The sequence below is a fragment of the Schistocerca americana genome, chromosome X (assembly GCF_021461395.2).
Source record: "Schistocerca americana isolate TAMUIC-IGC-003095 chromosome X, iqSchAmer2.1, whole genome shotgun sequence".
NCBI lineage: Eukaryota > Metazoa > Arthropoda > Insecta > Orthoptera > Acrididae > Schistocerca > Schistocerca americana.
Window position 1 is genome coordinate 668,548,916 of NC_060130.1, and position 22,718 is coordinate 668,571,633.

Consider the following 22,718-nt stretch of genomic DNA (forward strand, 5'->3'; position numbering starts at 1 on the left):
ACTCTAACACTTAATTTCCATGTGGAATCCCAGACAACGCTCATATGAAGAAATATCATTCTCCCCCAAAATCTCTCCCTCCTCCCCCTCCCCCTCAACATCTCTCCGACACACACACACACACACACACACACACACACACACACAAACTAAAGGTAATAAGAGAAAGTCAACTTCAAACAATAGTTGACTGTACGACCCATAAAAGACAAATCAACAACCTTTCATTTTAAGTATTACAATGAAATGAACACCCTTAGCTGCTTACAGGCATTGACATACGTCAACGGGGACAGATGAAAATGTGTTCTCCGACCGGGACTCGAACCCGGGATCTCCTGCTTACATGGCAGACGCTCTATCCATCTGAGCCACTGAGGACACAGAGGATAGTGTGACTGCAGGGATTTATCTCTGGCACGCCTCCTGCGAAACCCACATTCTCAACATATTGTCCCGCACTACATTCGTAGTGCCCTCGCCCATTATACTCATTACTCGTGGCACGTTGCCGATTCCCGTAAGAATTTGGGCACTGTTTGTGCATTCGCACAGAAGAAGAATATGGTCAAGTGGCTGGTGAGCCTTAACTGTATACATACTAAGATGGTATCTGTTCTTTCGGACATGTCCAAAAGAACAGATACCATTGGTGACCATGCAGCTCGTTAGAACGAAATTACAATGAAATGAACACCCTTAGCTGATTACAGGCGTTGACATACATCAACAGGGACAGATGAAAATGTGTTCCCCGACCGGGACTCGAGCCCGGGATCTCCTGCTTACATGGCAGACACTCTATCCATCTGAGCCACCGAGGACACAGAGGATAGCGCGACTGCAGGGATTTATCTCTGGCATGCCTCCCGCAACGTATGTCAACGCCTGTAGGCAGCTAAGGGTGTTCATTTCATTGCAATTTCATTCTAATGAGCTGCATGGTCACCGATGGTATCTGTTCTTTCGGACATGTCCGAAAGAACAGATACCATCTTAGTATATATACAATTTTAAGTATTATCTGAGATGTTTCCATATGGCACTTATGCATTATTCAAAATGAAAAGTGGACAACTGCCACAGGACTTACTGACGAGAAATGTTTCTATATTATGAAATCTACTACTGGTATATAATTATCACAGCCACTAAGAACACTAACTTTCACAAAACAGTAAAACTTTTGAATGATGACAGCACATTTCTGGGGCAACAACAAAAATTCCGAAATGATTTGAGGTAACATACAAGAATGAGAATGTTCTTCAGACAAGCAGACAAGTTGCTCTGATGCCATGCAAATTCCTTCCCACTATCTAAAAAAAACCTTTATTCGAAAGAAAGCAGGGAAAATTAATCAGACGAATTTGCAGAAAGTTTGTAGTCTACAAAAAGAGAGTCTGTCACAGCAGACATTCTAAACATAGGCATATATTCACTATTTTCTTATAACTCAAAAAATCAGAGCTTTTGTACTAAAGGGTGAATTTATTAATTGTGTTTCATTTAACACTGAAACTTTTCTATACATTTTATAGTTACACTCTCTATTACATGAAGACCAATTCCTCTATTTCACAACTTTGTTCTTTATGGCATCTCTTTTGGTTCCCTTCTCCCCTTAATTTATATGTTTGAACCTTCAAATTTGATAATTAAGATTTTACCAACTTTTATGCATTAATTTTGGCCTTGTCACCAAGTAAAGCACTTGTGTCCCTAAGTTAAGAGATCTTTGAAATCTATGAAAAAACACTGTGTCAAAGTGACACTGTGTGGACTAACAGACATGGCATACCAAAATGAGACTGATTAGTTACCTGTACTAGCTTGTGTGAGCAAAGGTCCTGGCTACAATGTTTCCGACTGGTGTGTTGTATATATTTAGCATACAGTATTCAAGTCACAGAAAAGCAGGATGATACAATGCACACAAATGTATAACAAAACTATTGGTCTGACCATTGACAGATTAAAGGCCGGTTACAGCCAGTGCAAGCTATAACAGGAGCTGAATGTAACTCTTTGCATTATTTTACAACTGTGATGAAGTCTAGGAGGGAGAACTCATTTCATGACAGTACTGACAATATTAACCACATATTACAAATGGGGCAAAGACTGTTACCTCACCTTAAGTCGCTGAAGGTATCCAGACAGCACAGCAAATGAATTGGCTAGAGAGCTTGCAGCAGTCACTGGGTCACACATATTTTATCACACTGTGTACTGTCATATTTGACAGGCTGCTCTATATGGTAGGTGGCTCATCAGATGCATTCCCCATACACAAAGGCACCACATGGTTTGGTGGATTTTGTGTTTTCCCACAACTAATAGGAACAGGAACAATGTAATGTGTCTTGTTCACAAGTGTGCCATGGATTAATATAGAGACTGATTCTTGGAAAAATGGTGCTCTTCCTGGATTTTTTGAGGATGTATCTAAATCTACGTAAATATTCCACAAGCCATTATATGGTACACAGTGGAGGGCACACATTCCACTACAGGTCGTTTCCTTTCCTGCTCCACTCACACATGGAGAAAGGGGAAAAGACTGTCTACAAGCCTCTTATCAGCTCTAATCTCTCTCATCTCATCATCGTGGTCCTTAAGTGAAATGTACATTGGTGACAGTAGAAACAATCAGGAATCGGCCTCAAATGCCAGTTCTCTAAATTTCCATGATAATGCTCGTGAAAAAACAGTCTCATTTGAGTTCACGAAGCAACTCTGTAATATTTGCATGCTGACTGAACCTGCTGCTAACAAATCTAGCAGCATGCTTCTGAATTGCTTTGATGTCTTTTTTTAATCTGACCTCGTGGGGATCCCAAAGACTCGAGCAGTACTCAAGAATGGGTCACACTACCATTCTATATGACGTTTCCTTCATCGATGTGCTACACCTTCGAAAAATTCTCCCAATAAAATGAAGTCAAGCATTTGCTTTTTCTAATAACCAACCTGACATTCTCATTCAATTTGATATTGCTTTGCAATGTTACGCCTACATATTTACTCGATTGTGACTGTGTCAGACAGCACACTACTTATGCTGTATCTGAACTTTTAAAAGATTGTTTTTCCCACTTGTCCTCATTAACTTCCATTTTTCTGCAGTTAGAGCATGCTGCTATTCATCAAACAAACTACAATTCTGCTTACGTCACCCTGTATCCTCCTACAGTCATTCAACAATGACACTTTCCCGCACACTACAGCATCATTAGCAAACAGCCGTAAATTGCTGTTTACCCCATTTGTCACATCATTTATGTATACACAGAATAAGAACAGTCCTATAAGATTTTTTGGGGCACTCCCAAGGAAACTCCTTATCTCTGATGAACACTCACTGTTGAGGACAATGTACTGTGTCTATTACTCAAGAAGTCTTCAAGCTGCTCACATATCTGGGAACCTTATCCATGTACTCAGAATTTCATCAACAGTCTGCAGTGGGGCACTACATCAAACACCTTTTGGAACTATAGAAATATGCAACTGCCTGCTGCCCTCCATCCATGATTTGTGGGCTATCATGTGAGAAAAGGGTAAACTGAGTTTTGCATGAGTGATGATTTCTAAATCCGTGCTCTTTTCTGGACAGGCACTTCTCTGTCCGAAGGAAATTCATTGTATTTGGACTCAATACATGTTCAAGAATTCTGCAGCAAACTGATGTTGAAGATACTGATCTATAATTATGTGGGTATGTTCTCTATGTGGGTAGTTCCCTAGGTATACTGTGATGGCTGCATTCAATAGGAGTAGCATCCTGCAATGGTATATGCACATTTTATAAGGTAGATATGGATCTGGATTCCATGTAATGCTTCGTAATGCCCAACCACACATGCCAGGCTTAATGGATGAGTACCTGCAATATCATGTGTCTACAGTAGTCAGTTCAATCTCCGGATTTATATTCAACAAAACATGCACAAGACACTCTAGGTCTGCTACAACCATTGTGGACTACTACTGAATGGCAAAGGGCAGTTATCTAGCAATGTGAAGTGCTACTCAAACAGTATTGGATGGCCTTATCACAATATGGAGAACCATTGTGCATCAGGTATTGCTGAAAAAAGAATTCACATCCTGTATTCAAATTTATATGATACTGACGGAGTAACACCATACACGGTAAGTGCCATTCATGTCTCTCATTTGATTTTGTAGTACACCTTGAATCCATATCAATGTATGCCATGTCACAATATTTCAATGCAAAAATTACTGTGGTGTCTCATACTGTTTTGTAGATGTTAAAATGCTTTCACTTATGGCCGTTCTATTTTATTACCATTTTCACCTTGTTGGTAATTAATTTATTATGAATGCAATAACATATAACAACCACTTTCTTTTTAGTGATGATTCGAACTTGTTTCTTGTTCTCCAAAAGTAACCAGAAACTTGTTGATTCACAACAAGCCGTGATCAGCCACAATGAACTGAAATGCTGAACAACAGCACACAGTTGACAGGGTTTGATTGGAACAGACTCTATCAACATGCATATCCTTCACATCACATTTCATGTACCCAACATGACTGATTTCATGGGGGATTGGTGTCAAGTATGTATCCTCATATGCATATAGTGTTTTATTTGTACACCGGACACGAGCTGGAAGTCATAACAGGGTGCACTACTGTCATGATTAACAGATACTAAAGGTGAACAAATACCCATTTGTTCACATGACCTGCAGCAGGTCCTATTTCATTTCATGTAAATATTTCAATACCGGAAAATGCTACAGATATACCTGACAAGAGGAATTTATTGCTACACATGCTTCTTGAAGCACTCACATCCTTTCATCAACACATACTACAACTCACTTACCAGATGATATTATTCAACGTTTCAAACATCCCATGTCAACAGCTCCCTAGCCTTACTGTGGTGGGTTGTTGGCAGAGAAACACAAGAGTGACAAAATGGTTTTTGATTCTATGCCTGATGACACACTGTTGCCATCTGACACTGAAATGGCTGGCGAAATTCTCCACTGTTCTGTCTTATAGTTCCAGGTGGTTCTAACTGAACTGGTGGTGTTTAGAAAACTACAGTGTAGGCTGTATACATCACAGGACACTATAACACGGGAAATATGTCCATTAATAGGTGCACACGTGGAGACTGCTAAAAAAATTATAGTTCCACTCTCTGCCACCAGGTGAAAGTATGGCACTGTATGTAGCCAGAATATGGTGTGGGTGCAGGAAAAGGGGAGGAACGATCAAACACATGATAACGGTGACTCTGGTATATTTATTAGGATACGGTCACAAGTTACAATATGTGTTAAATATGGTCTCCCAACTCACTAACATGCTGCGTACTTAAAACACAGCATGGTCGACAGTTGCTTGCAGTATATCCAGTGTAATCAGAGTGATACGTCATTGTATGGTACCTTTCAGATCATAAAGAGCCCAGATACATCCCTGATAGACACGATCTTTGAGATATCCCCACAACCAGAAGTCACATGGATTTACGTCTGGATATCTGGCAGGCCACGCATCTTGAAACTGCCTAGAGATGATGATGTCGTTACCAAAGGTTTCTCGAAGCAAATATTTAACCTGGCAAGTAACATGTAGTGTCACCTCATCTCGGATGAAAATAGCTGTGTGGACACAGTTGCATTCTTTCAAAGCTGAAATCACATGTTGCATAAGGAGATCCTTAAAACATACAGATGGCACTGTACACCAAACAGGCCCATGAGGTTTCATCTCCTCAAAGAAAAATGAATCAGGAATGAAGGACTTTGTGAAACCACATCATACAGTCACATAAGCTGTATGCAGTAGATGTTCCTGCACAACGTGGTGGAGCAGAACACCACATGCAGCAGTTCAGTGCATTCACGGCACAATGCAGAGTAAATTGTGCCTTGTCCATCCAAAGAATATTCCCTAGCCACATTGTCATCCATTTCCATGCATGCCAAAAAACTAAGGGCAAAGTCATGACGTTGTAGCCTATTTTGCAGCAATGTAAAATGTGGGGAAAAATCTTTTGAACCGCTGACCACGGGAGAAACAATTCCTGTGACATAGCTCAAGCAATAGCTGCAGAATTTCAGGCACGTGCTGGATACTCAGCTATACCTACAGCAACTTCATCAAGAACTGCCATGGGAATGGGCCGCTTCTCTCTCCCAGCTGCACGAATGAATTCACCATTTCTTCAAATTCCTTGCCATGTTCTTTAGCTCATTTATTGACATGGGCCTCTTTGTAGCTGTTTCCATCAGCATTATTCCTGCAATGTAGCGTTGCTATTGCTGCCATCCTGATAAAAAAAACTTTACCACCAGTGCAAGGTCTTTCTTCACAATAGCCATTGTGTTTCATATGGAAAACTTGATCTTCTTAATGCTTTACATCAACAGTCACTTCACAAAAGAAATCAACATGTGTTGCCAAGTGACAAACAGCATACATGTCAAAACAGGAAACATTTCACATTCTGATTGCTTATAGCACCATTATTTTCACCTGGTGGCAGAAAGTGGGACTACTGTACTCTGTGCTCAATAATTTTAGATTCCCATTGGAGGTCGGAAGTAAACATGCATCTGCACTGACAGTAGTGAATTCATAGCAAATCAAGGCATATCAGTTATATGAATGCTTGGTATCTGTTCTTTCAAAAACATTGTGTGGCAGCTGTCCTTTCAAAAGAACAGACATCACGCATTCATATAATTGATACGCCTTGATGAGCTATGAATCCACAATCATCAGTGTGGATGCACATTTACATTCGACCTTCAGCGGGAATCTAAAACTAGTGAGCATGGAGGACATGGATGGGGACTGTGGATAAGTGGTGGTGCAATGTGGGATGTGAGTCAGCTGAGGAGCATGTCAAGATAATCTGCACATTTGCGACTAACACTGTGTCCAGGTGATGCAGTGGTTAATGTAACTGCCAAGAAAGCAGGAATTCCTGGGTTTGAATCCCAGTCCAGCACACATTCTCACTCATTGCCACTAATTCTGCATAACACTGCTGCCCAGTATATTATGAGAAAGACTACTAGTACGGGAATCTTACTGCGGTATACACTTTCCTTTTATCAACAGTTAATTGAAGAGAAAAGCTGATGAACTTGCTTGCCAAAGAAAACCAGATTTTTATTATGAATTTCACACACAAATATTAAAGAACAATTCTCCTTGGCAGGAACGAATGTTATTTGCCTCTAAATTCACAAATAAAATTACAAAAATGTATTATTACAAAATTTACAATACTACACAAGACTGTTGGAGTATGTTTCATGGAAACAAAAGCTGCATGTGAAGAAGACAATGGCTGGAGATGACTCTCATGTCAGAGTACAGAGTAGCGTTACCAGATAATGATAAATGGATCACAATTTGGAGACTAAAGTATTAATTTTATGTACGTGCTTCAGTTCTGATATATTAATATTTCTTACTGATATCTGCTGACAAGAAACCACAAGACTGAATATAAATAAATGAGCAGAATTTGTGAATATAACTTTTGAGGTCACTCTTCACTGATTAAAACTGAAAACAGTATTTTTCTAAATAAATGTAGCCAAAAGCAATCCACCACCTACCACGTAGATCTACTTTTACAAGGCATTCTGTTAAAATACTAACAGGTTTTATGGGGTACTTCAGCAATTTATTTTCAGCCAAGAAGTTTCAAACAAAGTTCAAATCAATTGAGTTTGACTGAGCAACATTACTATGCCAGACCATTCCAACACATATTGAAAATAACCACATATTGATGTTTAATGAGATACATCTCAAATGAAGATAAAAGTTACCAAATACTAATTAATGTTGAAATTAAAAATCTATGCCATGGGTTCATAATGATTTTTCAACATACATTCCACTGGACATGCTGTTACCACTCACTCATGGAAACTATGTTTTAATTTCATATATGTACATGCTTTCAGGTAAGATGTCACAGCTACCTGGGGATTTTATGTAACTATTTCGTCACCTAGTTTATATTTCTGGGAACAGAAAGAAGACGTGGTAAACTCCATCTATTCTAAAGAATTATAAATTCTGATGGAGGAAAACACCAAGCATGTATGAATATAAAAAACTGGGACTGACATTTAAAATTAAATTTTAAATTATTGTCTTACATTCAGATATTGGTCAAACATCGTTTTATCAATTTGTTTAATGTTTCTATAATGTAACACCTTTCAGAATGAAGTTCATCTTCTACATTTTACAACTATCTTAAAATATGACATCTAAAGCCTCACAATATTTCACACACAACTTAAGCTTCCTAAATGAGTTGTTAAGCATATGGAGAAGATTAAAATGTTTTGCCACAATTGGACTCAAAGTTGCATCTCAACCAGTCACAGTTATTACCTCTCCAATGGAATAATTACATTCAATCCATTAAAAACTTGATTTGAGATTTAAAATGGAAAATGTATTTCTTTTGGGCATTCTGTCAGTATGTCAAATCTATGATTACATTAAAATTGTTACATATTTTCTTGCAGTTTTCTGATATGCAACCAAATCAGTAATGCAAAACCCATAGTACCACTGATTTGCAACAGTACTGATGGTAGTGAACAGGTGTTTGTTGGACTAGTATTTCTGTAGCTGCATAGTGCACTTAAATCATGAAAAATAAACATACTCCCTGTTACTATGGTAAATCAGTTAAAATCAGAAAACACAACAATTAAAAAATTTAGCCTTGGAGTTAACTACAGAAGAATGTGAAAACAAGCTCAGGGTGAGAGGAGAACAACCATTTGAAATGATTTTAACCTGTCAGAACTAAATATTCCTTGGCAAAAAGAAATGGATGGACATCACAGGAGGCAAATAAGACTCTTAATATAATGTACTGTACACTTTCTGTGGACTGTCAATCTATTTTTCAATGCTGCACCCCTAATAGCCTATTTGTATTAATACTTTCTCCTGCTGCAAAGCCAAACAGACAAATTTTAACCAGGACAAGTATCGGTACTCACTCTTTTCTCTGCACAGAAGCTCCTGTTTTGCCTTTTGAAGTAAGTTACTTTTGCCTTTGTTACCTTGTTACTCTTTCTCTTTCCATCACTTTCTTTTTCACTTTGGAACACGGTATGGCAAGTTTCCTTCTCTCAACAAAGAAACATTCCTCTTGATAAGCAGAGTCTTATTTATGTGTACTTCCTTACGTCTGCTGCTTTATTTTCTTGTTTGCATTTTTGTATAGTAATTATATGCAGCTAGAGTCTGATGATGAATAGATAAAAAAAACATTGTAAATTGGTCCTTCCCCACTAGCCACTTAAAATATTGACTTACTCTCACATTAATTACTTTTCATTCTCCCTCTTTTCATATATTTTTCCCTTTTAACTCTCTTCACAAATTATCAATAAAAGTGCAATAGCTGGCAAAACTAGGGCATGATGCATGGTGTAACTTTTTGCATCTGCAAGCTAAACCACTGGGAAAAAACAACAACAACAACACGAGGCTATTATATGAGGGCAGTTGCCTTCACAAATTATACACTGATGATGAAGATCATCATAAATCAGTAGATTTATCCTAAATGAGTGTTGTCATGGTATGTGTTATAGCTACGCACTACTATCTAGATGTGTATTTCAGATGACAACTAATGAATCTGTTGGGTGCAGAATGAAGAGGTTTCTTTTTCGAATGACAGCTCATGGTATATACACAGAAAGTTCAACATTATGACATAGAAACAAAGGAAATGATGAAACTTCAGAAACACACCTTTTCTCCACCCTTGAAAAAGGAAGGCTACTAACCATTGTTATTATCATGATTTCAAAATGCATCAGTTTTTTACCATCCAAATTCCTTTTGAATATCCAATACCTGATTAGTATGTGTGTAGTTTTCAAAAGATAAAAAATAAAGATCTGACTTTAATGACTTATCATTGATGAAGTTATCAGAGTTGGTGTGCATTTGTGTGCGTGTTTTATGGGCAGGGCTGGTTTAATGCCTAACGACACAAGTGGGTGCTTGGAGGACAAGAGGAACCGAAGTGCAAAATTTGTATGCAGGGAGTATCATAATTAGTAGCAAAAACTGGTGAAAGTATACAAGGGGGCGAGGAGGGGCAGCACCACATGATATGTTCTTCAGTCGGACCTTGTCAAGGAATAAAGTGAAACCCTGCTTTTACACTTTTCAAGGGACTAAAAAAAATGGTGTGAAATATGACAAAAGTAATGTACAGGATCCACCATTGGCATTTTCATAGTTTATGTTAAATATATGTATATAACAAGCATTAAAATACTCATTAAGGATTTTTTATTATCTAATATAGGTTATCACTATGCTTGGCCATTGGAACATTGGGAATTGGTAAATGTGTGGGAAGTAAAAACCTTTGACTTAACTTCATTAATCATAATTGTTGTTTTTGGATAGCCTGCAAGTGTGTCATTCATTATTTAAATAATGAAACACTAAACCAGTCACATATTTTTTCACACATACCATGACGTGTTTCAAGAATTTAGTCTATGTCAAGTGCTAATATTTATTTAAGTATTTTGGGTGATGTTACCATGTGTGTTGTTCTGCTCCTCTTGCACTATAGATATCTTTTTAAGATTATAATGTATTCTGCCTCTTGTGTTACACAGAAAACCACACACGCACAAACCATCACTCACACTGTTTGTTTGTGAAATATCACAGTAAATACTTACATAAATATTTGCACATGACAGTGAGAATAAATTCTCATAGCAAATCATGCAGTGAAAAACACACACTGGTGCAGTGTTTGATTATCTAAACCAAAAACATTCAAGCAATGATTATTTAACCCAAAAAAAATTGAGAAATGCAAAGAGAGCAAAGGAGTCAACTAGTGCTACAAGTGATCAAACAACGAAACACGTGAAATATGTGTTAAGGATAATGCAAAGGCATCGTGATGATCACAACAATCATGAATCTGCGCATCCGCAATAGAGACAGTTTGAAAACGGTTGTGGTCAGTCATAATATCTTCTGTCAAAAAAACCTCGTTATCTCCTTATCCACTACACTGAGTAGAGCTTGACAGCAGCAGAATTGTTCCAATTCAGATTTGTTGAGTAGAGCATGCTTGTGTCAAGAAACTTACCTATGTAACATAGTAATTTTATGTCAATTATGTCAGTTTTCTCTCGACAAACATTGTTGTATAAAGTATAACTGACAAGAATATTACAAACATGTTAACGCAAAAATGGGTGTGAATTGATATTGTGAGCATTTGAAATTTGATGGGAGTGATAAAAAATGTTGTAAATGGTTGGAAAACATCAATTCCACGAACGAAAAAGCAAAGTTAGACAGTAATACATTTTCACATGTACAGCAAACAAAAGTCAGATAAGTGCAGCAATAGGCTATACATTGTAAGCCATAGTTCAATTGGGTATGCACTTAGGACAGATGTGTATGCAAGGAAAGGGACACAGGTGCTATGAGTTATGATACTTTTTAGCATACTGTTCGAGAACTATTCTGACAAAGGTTGTGTTCTACACATGCATCACTGTAACACACTTAAAAAAAAGAGCCACACCACAACACATCTTGAACGAAATATCCATATTATCCACTAACCAAATGGGACAGAAATTGGTAGATGGGATGTACATGGACATGCAAACATACGATTACAATTTCAGAAAAGCTGGATGATTTATGCAAAAGAAAGAGTTCCACAAACTGAGCACCTCTGGCCCTTATGCAAGCTGTTATATGGATTGGCACTGTTTGAGAGAGTTGGTGGATGTCCTCCTCAGGGATATTGTGCCAAATCCTGTCCAGGTTAGAGGACCCTACCCATAATGCTCTAAATGTTCTCAGCTGGGGAGAGATCCAGCTACTTTGTTGGCCAAGGTAGGATTTGGTAAGCATACAGAAAAGCAGTAGAAACTCTTGCCACGTGCAGGCAGTGAGTATCATACTGACCTAAAGGCCCAGGATGGCTTGCCATGAAGGGTAGCAAAATGGGGTGTAGAATATCATCATTGTACTGCTCTGCTGTACAAGTTCTGCGAATGACAATCAAATGGGTCCTGCTATGAAAATAAATGTGCACTGCAGACCTTCACTCCTGGTGTCAGGCCATATGAGAGGTAACAGTTAGTTGGTATACCACCACTGTCCGGGCATCTCCAGACATGTCTTCGGGACTGGAATCTCACTGACTGTAGAACAATTGTCAGAGTGATGAGTACTACTTTGAACTGAGCTTTGATGACCAGCATGACGTGTCTAAGAAACACCCCAGACAGTGGTGGGATACCAACCTAACTGTTGCCCATCACATGGCCCAACAACCAGAAGTGATGGTCTGTGGTGCCTCTTCATTTTATAGCAGGACCCCTTTGGCTGTCATCCACGGCATCCTTACAGCAAAGCGGTTGTCAACGATATTCTACACCCCGTTTTGTTGCCCTTCATGGCAAGCCATCCTGGGCTTACATTTCAGCAACCTTAACACAGTGAATGTTTTACTGCTTGTATTCGTGGTTACCAAACCCCATCTGACCCACCCAGCAAGGTCACTGACCTCTCCCCAATTGCAAATGTTTGGAGCATTATGGGCAGGGCCCTCCAACCAGCTACGGATTTTGATGATGTAACGCACCAGTTGGATAGAATTTGGTACAATATCCCTCAGGAGCAGATCCCACAACTCTGTCAATCAATACCAAGCAGATTCCTTCATGATGTGTCTATTTTTGTCTTAAGAGTGTACATAACCAGCTGTATTTAATTATTTATTACAGTACAGCAAGAAGTCATTACGCCCTTGCATGTCAAAACAGAAACAATCATCCCCCAGAATTTGGTTATCAAAACAAGAATAAAATATGGGGAATGAATTTTTCAAGAACAGATCTTGTTTCCACACATTCAACACAGTGCAACGGATATGAGTGGGCACCTGTGAGAGAACCAGTGGCTATAACAAAACCATAAATAGTTTGCATCACAATATTCACATAGTATGGGCGAATAAATAAAATAACTGCTTATTATCCTTCTAAGTGAAAGAAATTCCAATGGTAGATAAAATTGTGATTTCACTCGTTTGTGATAAGCCTCCAAAGATAAACCACATCTGAGTATTTCACACAATACCACATTCAAAGTTTTGCATTCACTATTACAATGCTGTGATCCTTTTTTGTTTAAAAATGTGCCACAACTGGCAGTCCGGTTACCTTATACATGATGTTTGAATAGTCTTGACTGTATTAATAGATTTCAGGATCCCTTTTTGTAGCTTCTCGCTCTCTCTCTCTCTCTCTCTCTCTCTCTCTCACACACACACACACACACACACACACACACACACACACACACACACGAACATAGTAATTGTAACAATCTCTGCTGTAACTATCAGAGCAACAATAAGTACTGTATTAATTACTGTGTTACCAGATAAATATCCTTTTATTGGCCATTGTACATTCATGAAGCACTTACATGTTATAATAATTTAGTATGCAAGATTTGTGGATTTTTGTTTTTTTATAACAGAATCAAAAAATTACAGTTCTGTTCTACTCCACTCAAGTTCTCCTTCCCAGCTGGTACGTAAAATTAATTATACACTCTCTCTTCACACTGTCATAGATATCAAATGTTCAGCTTGAATTCACTGTCACTGCAGTCAACAAGTGAGCATTTAAGAAACAGAACATGTACAAGTAATATCCTTATCAAAGAGAAAGTGATAAGTTTGCAAAGTGAACCTATTTAGTTTCTGAAATGATTGTACAGCAGAGCTACTATTTTGTTTCACACGATAAACTTACAATTAATAGTAAAGTTCTTTGTTTCTGCCATAAGAAAGTGAAATGTTAATATTTACTAACACATTGAGAGCCCAGAACCAAATTCTCAAACTGGAGAATCTGAGCATAATATTAAGAACAAATGAATTACGCTTTTTTGACACAATTTAATGCTGACGACAACTGATCCACACTTCATTGGATCCACCCTAAGCACATACACTCCTGGAAATGGAAAAAAGAACACATTGACACCGGTGTGTCAGACTCACCATACTTGCTCCGGACACTGCGAGAGGGCTGTACAAGCAATGATCACACGCACAGCACAGCGGACACACCAGGAACCGCGGTGTTGGCCGTCGAATGGCGCTAGCTGCGCAGCATTTGTGCACCGCCGCCGTCAGTGTCAGCCAGTTTGCCGTGGCATACGGAGCTCCATCGCAGTCTTTAACACTGGTAGCATGCCGCGACAGCGTGGATGTGAACCGTATGTGCAGTTGACGGACTTTGAGCGAGGGCGTATAGTGGGCATGCGGGAGGGCGGGTGGAAGTACCGCCGAATTGCTCAACACGTGGGGCGTGAGGTCTCCACAGTACATCGATGTTGTCACCAGTGGTCGGCGGAAGGTGCACGTGCCCGTCGACCTGGGACCGGACCGCAGCGACGCACGGATGCACGCCAAGACCGTAGGATCCTACGCAGTGCCGTAGGGGACCGCACCGCAACTTCCCAGCAAATTAGGGACACTGTTGCTCCTGGGGTATCGGCGAGGACCATTCGCAACCGTCTCCATGAAGCTGGGCTACGGTCCCGCACACCGTTAGGCCGTCTTCCGCTCACGCCCCAACATCGTGCAGCCCGCCTCCAGTGGTGTCGCGACAGGCGTGAATGGAGGGACGAATGGAGACGTGTCGTCTTCAGCGATGAGAGTCGCTTCTGCCTTGGTGCCAATGATGGTCGTATGCGTGTTTGGCGCCGTGCAGGTGAGCGCCACAATCAGGACTGCATACGACCGAGGCACACAGGGCCAACACCCGGCATCATGGTGTGGGGAGCGATCTCCTACACTGGCCGTACACCACTGGTGATCGTCGAGGGGACACTGAATAGTGCACGGTACATCCATACCGTCATCGAACCCATCATTCTACCATTCCTAGACCAGCAAGGGAACTTGCTGTTCCAACAGGACAATGCACGTCCGCATGTATCCCGTGCCACCCAACGTGCTCTAGAAGGTGTAAGTCAACTACCCTGGCCAGCAAGATCTCCGGATCTGTCCCCCATTGAGCATGTTTGGGACTGGATGAAGCGTCGTCTCACGCGGTCTGCACGTCCAGCACGAACGCTGGTCCTACTGAGGCGCCAGGTGGAAATGGCATGGCAAGCCGTTCCACAGGACTACATCCAGCATCTCTACGATCGTCTCCATGGGAGAATAGCAGCCTGCATTGCTGCGAAAGGTGGATATACACTGCACTAGTGCCGACATTGTGCATGCTCTGTTGCCTGTGTCTATGTGCCTGTGGTTCTGTCAGTGTGATCATGTGATGTATCTGACCCCAGGAATGTGTCAATAAAGTTTCCCCTTCCTGGGACAATGAATTCACGGTGTTCTTATTTCAATTTCCAGGAGTGTATGAAACGGTAATTTAAAGAATACAACAATAAAAATGCAAATTCATTCCCTGAAATGGTTCTGGAATGCCTTTGCATAGTGGTAATATATCAATGTTCTTCACAACCAAGCTGCAACTTAGAAGATGCAAGGCAGTCACCAAGAAATACCCCAAATATTAATTTCACCTTATAACCTGAATTAGTTTAAAATGAGATTGTTAAGCAACTTGGGCATACACTGCATGAAAATTGCACGTCAGTTTTCCACAGATACTTTCACCAAGATGTAATTACATCAAAACAAACATGCTGCACTCAAGAAAGTGAAAGGAGACATTAACAAGTGGCTTTCAGTTAACACAAGATAAGCTCCTTCACCACAACAAGCTTCCATTATACCACAACAATGTCAAATGTTTTTTTTAATATAACAGTACCAGAAAATTGAAGCTCACATATGTAACCCCAATATCTCAAATCAATAGGCAAGCAAAGAGGTACCACGTGCCCTTGACTACTGTACCGAAGAAAATGCTGTACAATTGAGACTTCACCATTATACGTTCATTTTATTTACAGCAAGAAATCTCAGAGACAATTTGTGACTTACACTATAGGATAGCATTCTTGATACTTTTTTACAGACTCAAATGACTGTTGCATTCATCTCAAAAGTACAAATAACTTTCAAAAGGAAAATATTAAATGCACACGGCAAAGGGGGGTTCAAATGCAAAATGGATCACAAATAAATAAGTCACCACACTAATTTTCAAAGCATAACCTCCATGTATGGGAATGAGCAGGAGTTAACACAATGAGGAAACAAAGGGAAAACATTGATTTACTCATGCACATACACACCAAATTTCTCCCACAGCAATATGATTGTGTGAACTTACCTTCTCCATTCCTGTACTCCAATGTATCACAGTCACTAGGCTGCTTCTTATTGCACTCATCACTTCCACGGCTGAAATGCAAGTACATAATTCACCAATAATGTACAGAAACACATCATCCATTTAAAAAATTCATCCATTAGCAACATGATGATAAAAGTTTCTTGAAATCAAAACTAGTACCATAAAAGGAGAAAATCTTGATAAAAATTATTCACACAGCAGGTTAGAAGTACGATAACAGCACAAGTAACAAATATAATTGTGTATGAAATTGACCATTCATAGTGGAAAACAATATGTATTAACATAAATTAACAAATAAACATTTTAATTAAGAATGAAACAATGGAAACTCCAGGCAGGAACACATTCTGGCCTGAGCTACCAGAGTTGGCCATCATGTGTGTGTGAGGTGCACTTGCTTGTGTGTATGAATGGCGTGTGTATGAATGGCGTGCGTTTCTCTTTCTCTGATGAAGACTGTGGCCAAAAGGTTCTTTTATTGTGCCTGTCTGCAACTTAATGTGTCTTCTTTACGGTAAGTAGCAATCTATCTTTTCCTACATTGAATAATTAATAATGTCGAGAGGAGGAAGACACTGGCAGAGACAGCTGGGAGAAAGCTGGGGCAGTGAAAGGGAGAGATTGGTGGGAGGATGGGAATAAGCTGGACAGAGTAAGTGAGGTGGTTTGGCGTGCAGACTATTCCAGCTCAAGTGCTCACCCACGAGCAGCTGGGCAGGCATGGGCACAGGCGGCCAGGGGTGAGTAGGCAGTCTTACAGCTGGGCCAAGGTGCACGCAATCGTACTCCAGCCGAAGGCAGGAAGCCGAGGGCGGCCAAGCACGTACAGCATACGTACGACGTGTGCAATTTGGTTGTCTAGCACATAGCCTATACTGTTTGCCCCTGCTAGCGAGTGTGCTCTGGTGTGGGCACAGTGCTTTTCCCTCATAGGGCAGTGTTGGTACAGCCTGGGATAGTGAGTGGGAGAGGTTAGCCAGAGAGAGGGGGGAGATTCGGCCGAGTGAGGGGGGGAAGTTTTTATGGAAAAAAATACGAGCTTACAGAGTATTGGACCAGATTTGCAACTGGATTCAGGGTTTTCCTGCAGATAGAACTTGACGTGTCGCTCTAAATGGAACAAACTCTACAGATGTAAAGGTAATGTCCGGAGTACCCCAAGGAATTGTGACAGGACTGTTACTGTTCACAATGTATATAACAACAGTAGGCAATGAAAACCTCACAAGTGCATTTGTTATATTTTACATGAGAAGCAAAAACAGAGTCTTAAAAAATAATATACACTGATACAGAAAGTTGCTACATGTGTAAATATATAGTACAAGCATCGTTATTGACAAATTAGGCAATTCCACAAACTTTCAAATCTCTCTTTTTTTTATTGGAGTTACTGGTTACTGGAATTACGAGTTTTCACAGACAGATGGAGTTACAGGGTTTTCACAGCCTACGATCAATAAACGAGCTAGCAGAAAGCATTGGAGGATCTTTAAGGCTGTTCACAGATGATGTGATGTCTATAAAAAAGCAGCAACGCCAGAAGACAGTATCAATTTGCAAAATGACTTACAGAAAACTGATGGATGGTGCAGTCTCTGGCTGTTGACCCTAAACATTAATAAATGTAACATATTGCAAATATACAGAAAAAGAAATCTACTACTGTACAAATACACTTTTGGTGACAAACTGCAAGAAACAGTATATACTGTAAAATATCTAGGAGTTACTATCCAGAGCGACCGTAAGTGAAATGACCACATAAAATAAATAGTACGAGAAACAGATGCCAGACTGAGATTCATAGAAAGAATCTTAAGGAAATGTAACTCACCCACAAATGAAGTAGCTTACAAGGCACTTACTCAACTGATTCTTGAGTATTGTTCACCAATCTGCAACCCTTACCAGCTAGGACTGATTTAAAAAAAACACAGAGAAGATCCCATGAAAAGTGCCATATTTCATTACAGGATCGTTTAGTTGGTTCGTGAGCAGCACACAGATGCTCATCAAACTCAAGTGGCAGACGCTACAAGAGAGATGTTTCACACCGCAGAGAGGTTTCTACTATTGAAACTTTGAGTACTTTCTGGGAAGAGTCTCACAACCTATTACTTCCTGCCACATACATCTTGTGAAATGACCTTGAACAAAATTTGAGAAATTAGAGCTAATACAGAGGTTTACCAAAAATCATTCTTCCCATGTGATATTCACGAATGGAACAAGGAAGGGGGGATTAGTTGGTGGTACCAGAAGTACTGTCTGCCACACATCATCAGATGGCTTGCAAAATACTGATGTAGACAAGATGTTGGTGATTAGAGGGAGGAGGCTGAAGAAAGAGGCAGAGGTTGTTGGGGAGAGAGGCAGTTGTTGCGGAGAAATGCAGAGGTTGTTGGGGGGAGAGACAGGGTTGTTGGGGAAGAGACTAGCTGTTGGGAAGAGAGAATGGGGTTGTTGAGGAGAGTGGGACGTTATGAGAAAATCTGTAACACAGTGAGGGGGGTTGTGAGAAAGTAAGGGTTGCTGTCAGAAAGTGATGGGTGTTGTGAGGAAGTGAGGGGTGTTATGAGGCTGTGAGGGGTGTTTGTTATTATTACATATTTTCTTTGTCTTCAGTTGATGGATCACACATATCCAGTTAGAATGAACAAAGGATTTACACACAACTTTGAGGCCTTTCCCCCTTACCTCACACAGCAATAAGATGTTCCACTTGGGACACTGTCTATCAGATGCAGGAGGAGTCACAGGCCTATCAGGATCCTTTTCTTGGGGATGTTTCACTGACTGTAAACTGTTCTAACACTGTTTGTATATAAGGAGAATAAATGCTTACAATCATCCCCTTATATCAAAGAAGAAATGGGCATCACATCTGCTTATGACTTGGAAAACATCTGAGCGGAAAGAGCTGCCCCAACAGTGTTTTATGAAAGGATGTTTCGTTATTAATTTGACTTTTTTAAAAATAATACAGACCGTGTTTTCACAAAGCAGCTGACTGGATTCAGTGAACAAAAGTTGGCTGTGAGTAAAGAGATGCAGATATTTACCTGGACACAGCACAATTATTAACTACCGTATTTACTCGAATCTAAGCTGCACTCGAATCTAAGCCACACCCGAAAAATGAGACTCGAAATCAAGGAAAAAAAATTTCCCGAATCTAAGCCGCACCTGAAATTTGAGACTCAAAATTCAAAGGGAGAGAAAAGTTTTAGGCCACACCTCCAAATCGAAACAAAGTTGGTCCATTGTAATATGAGACACAATTTAGGTCAAATGAATGACGATACAGCTACAGTAGTTTCGTTCGAGTCGTAAGCTTAGCAGTTAAGATTTACCAGGTACCCATTGCAATGCGTCAGGCGCTCTGTCTGTATTTATACGGGTACCCTTCCCTTTTCACGTGCTTCATCTGGTTTGAATTGATTGCTTATTTTTCTTTGATCTGATAAGTGCCGTTCTCTATGTTATAGGTGTTTACATCACTCTAAGCTGAAAATGCATTACTGTACTGTGTCGTGCATTGTTTTTCGCATTCTGATAATGAATGTTTACGACCTGTCACCGCTCGCGGCATGGCTTGCTTTTGTGCATGCTGCCGCCGCTTACAATTGGAAAAAAAAAGAGGAATCGCCTCATTAGCGAAACAATGGCAAGAGACTGCTATTTGTTGTTACTTACACTGCTGCTTTCTTTGATAATGATCAACAAGAACCAAATAATAGACTGCGTATGATAGAAGATCTTCTGAACGAGAGTTTAGCGAAAATTTTTCTCCGTTTGAAAATCTCTGCAGATGCCTCTTTAGTACATTACATTCTGCACAGAAATTAGTCATCGTAGATTTAAAAATCTAGTCAATTGCTGTGATTCATTTCTGACTGTACCACTATTAGGCATAAGAATAATACGAATATAAACATCACATGATACATATATTCTTCCGTGTTTGCTGTTGTCTAACTCTAGTTTCATAGTTTATTAGGCAGACAGGATTTAAATGAGATAGAAGTAAACACAAAAGAATACATGGCAAAATGTTTATATTCGCATTATTCTTATGGTGAAGAGAATAGTGCAGGTGATTCACAATTCATAAAAGTTCCTTTTAGCAACCATCTCTTCTCACAGGTAGGAAAAAATTCAGAACGTAGAGTTGGCCATATTGACAAACATCCCAAACAGTCTTGCCAGTGGGATTTTCGTAGTACATTGAAATGCTGCTACATTCGAAGATGCACAATACGGAATTTGTATTTACTTCGTTGGATAATGTATGAAAATGCAGTGGTCGAAACTCATGGCGGAGAAAAAAGCTCGTCTTCCACCTTTTTTTTTTTAATTTATTTACTGACGCAAAGGTTTTGGTGCCAGTATTTATCTTTGTGCCTGTAAAGCATACCCGTGTAGCGCTACATGTATTCGACAGCAGAAGTTTATTGTGGCGGCACCTACCAACATTTTCCAGAACTTCCGCTTAATTTGCACTCGATTCTAAGCTGCAGGCGGTTTTTTACATTACAAAAACCAGAAAAAAAATGCGGCTTGGATTCAAGTAAATATGGTAGTTGGTGATTAGGTCAAATTTGTTTCTGAAAATGTGTCTCAACGTTTTGTTTGAAGAGGGCACGGATTTTCACTCTGGCACTGGCTCTACCAGTGTACGAGTGAGACTCGGGCACTGTCTCAAAAGCGTTAATTGCCTTCAGAGGTGTTTTCAACTGTAGGGGCAGAATAAGAACTAGGAAAACAAGCAGGAGACTGAAATAGGTAAGAAGTTGACTCATAAGGGTGATAAATGGTGCAATCCACATTAAGCGCAACCCACGTCTCTCCCAAAACAGCAAGTGGCTGTCTTTGTACAATAATTATCTTCGTTGTAATCCTAAATTAACACAATCCAACTGTGCAACTTTCTTCTCTTGCATCATCATCTCACTACTGCTGCACTCTCTGCACTCATTTTCTTTGCTTTCTGTGTTCTGAAAACTGGAGATCTGTGTTGTATGTGTGGGTGTGGTTTGGGCAATCCCACTGCAGTTTTCAGTGCATACTCGTTGGAACTTTCACTGCCCATTTTAAAGAAAAGTGCTTTTATTTAGTATGACTGAACCTATTTCCTTCTTCTTTCCTAACAGTATTTTCACTGGTAGTACACAGAAAAATAATACTACAAAAAAGCAACACAAGCAAAATGCTGTTTCTTCCGATGTTCAGAATTCTTTCAGAGTTATTAACAAGACAATCAATTAAAATGGGAGTTTTGGTTAATATGACAGCTCACCTTCTCAGTAACACTACAGTTATGATGATTATGATGACCAAGAACACAACTACACCAACAGTTGCTCCAGCTATCAAGCGCACTTGCATATTATCATCACCCACATATGCTGCAAAAAAAGCACAAATAAAAGAATATTTAATAAACGAGGAATTAATACTTAGGAGAGCTAGAAATGTCAATTTTGGCAAACATAAACGTTTGGTATTGCAATCACGTTATAGGTAATTTGAAAGAGAGAGAGAGAGAGAGAGAGAGAGAGAGAAATAGGAAATTATAATTAGGTTCCCAACAGATGCAGATTTCTAACTTTTCAATGTAGTTTCTTGTTCGATCTCAAGTAAACAAAGTATGGGAGTAACTAAAATTAAAGTGAGTAAACTATGATCTACTGCAAAAGCAAACATACAGTACAGATTTATTAAGTCTCACTTTTGTTTGTAGCTACTATTATACATACATGGAGAACATACAGCTCGTTACAACCTAAACTTACCTCTTCCCATAACATGGCCAGTTGTTTTATAAATGACAGGGCTGAATTCCCCCCAGCCATGAACAGTCTTGGCTCTGACCTGAAATCCATATTCCGTCCTTTGTCGTAATCCAGTGTACGTTACTTTCTGCTCCTTCGTTAAGGTACTCGTAGCATTTGTGTCGTCATTGCGAACAAAGTAGCGCACCTGTAACAATTGACAACTTTGAAGCTATACTTCTCTCTCAAACCTTCTTTCAAGTGATCAGGGCAGAGAAATGGGTATAAAACAATTTAAGCAACTTTTCCCTTACATATTCCCAGCTGTATGTTATTTCTTTTAACATAGTTTTGCATATTTTAGAGTCTTTACTTGGTATGAAACTAAATGACTAACGACAGAACAAAGATTACAGTTTAACATGCTATCAATGATGAGGTCATTAGAGATGAAGTCACACATAGGTCAGATAAGGACATATTGCAACACCAGTCTCAGGCAGGCTGTCCTACCAGACGAGGA

General features: G+C 39.7%; 1 protein-coding gene and 1 non-coding gene across 5 annotated transcripts in view; both read right to left on the reverse strand.

The window, feature by feature from the left end:
• LOC124554825 (ephrin type-B receptor 1-B) overlaps positions 1-22,718 on the reverse strand; it is a 345,617-nt gene that overhangs the window by 89,267 nt on the left and 233,632 nt on the right. For all 4 annotated transcript variants that reach the window (XM_047128489.1, XM_047128488.1, XM_047128487.1 and 1 more), the window contains exons 10-12: positions 22,217-22,403; positions 21,721-21,829; positions 16,392-16,462 (exon numbers count right to left, since the gene is read on the reverse strand). In XM_047128489.1, the coding sequence (XP_046984445.1) occupies positions 16,392-16,462; positions 21,721-21,829; positions 22,217-22,403 (367 nt within the window). The remainder of the gene's footprint in view (positions 1-16,391; positions 16,463-21,720; positions 21,830-22,216; positions 22,404-22,718) is intronic.
• Positions 751-824, reverse strand: Trnat-ugu. Its single transcript has one exon. It is a non-coding gene; the product is annotated as a tRNA-Thr (tRNA).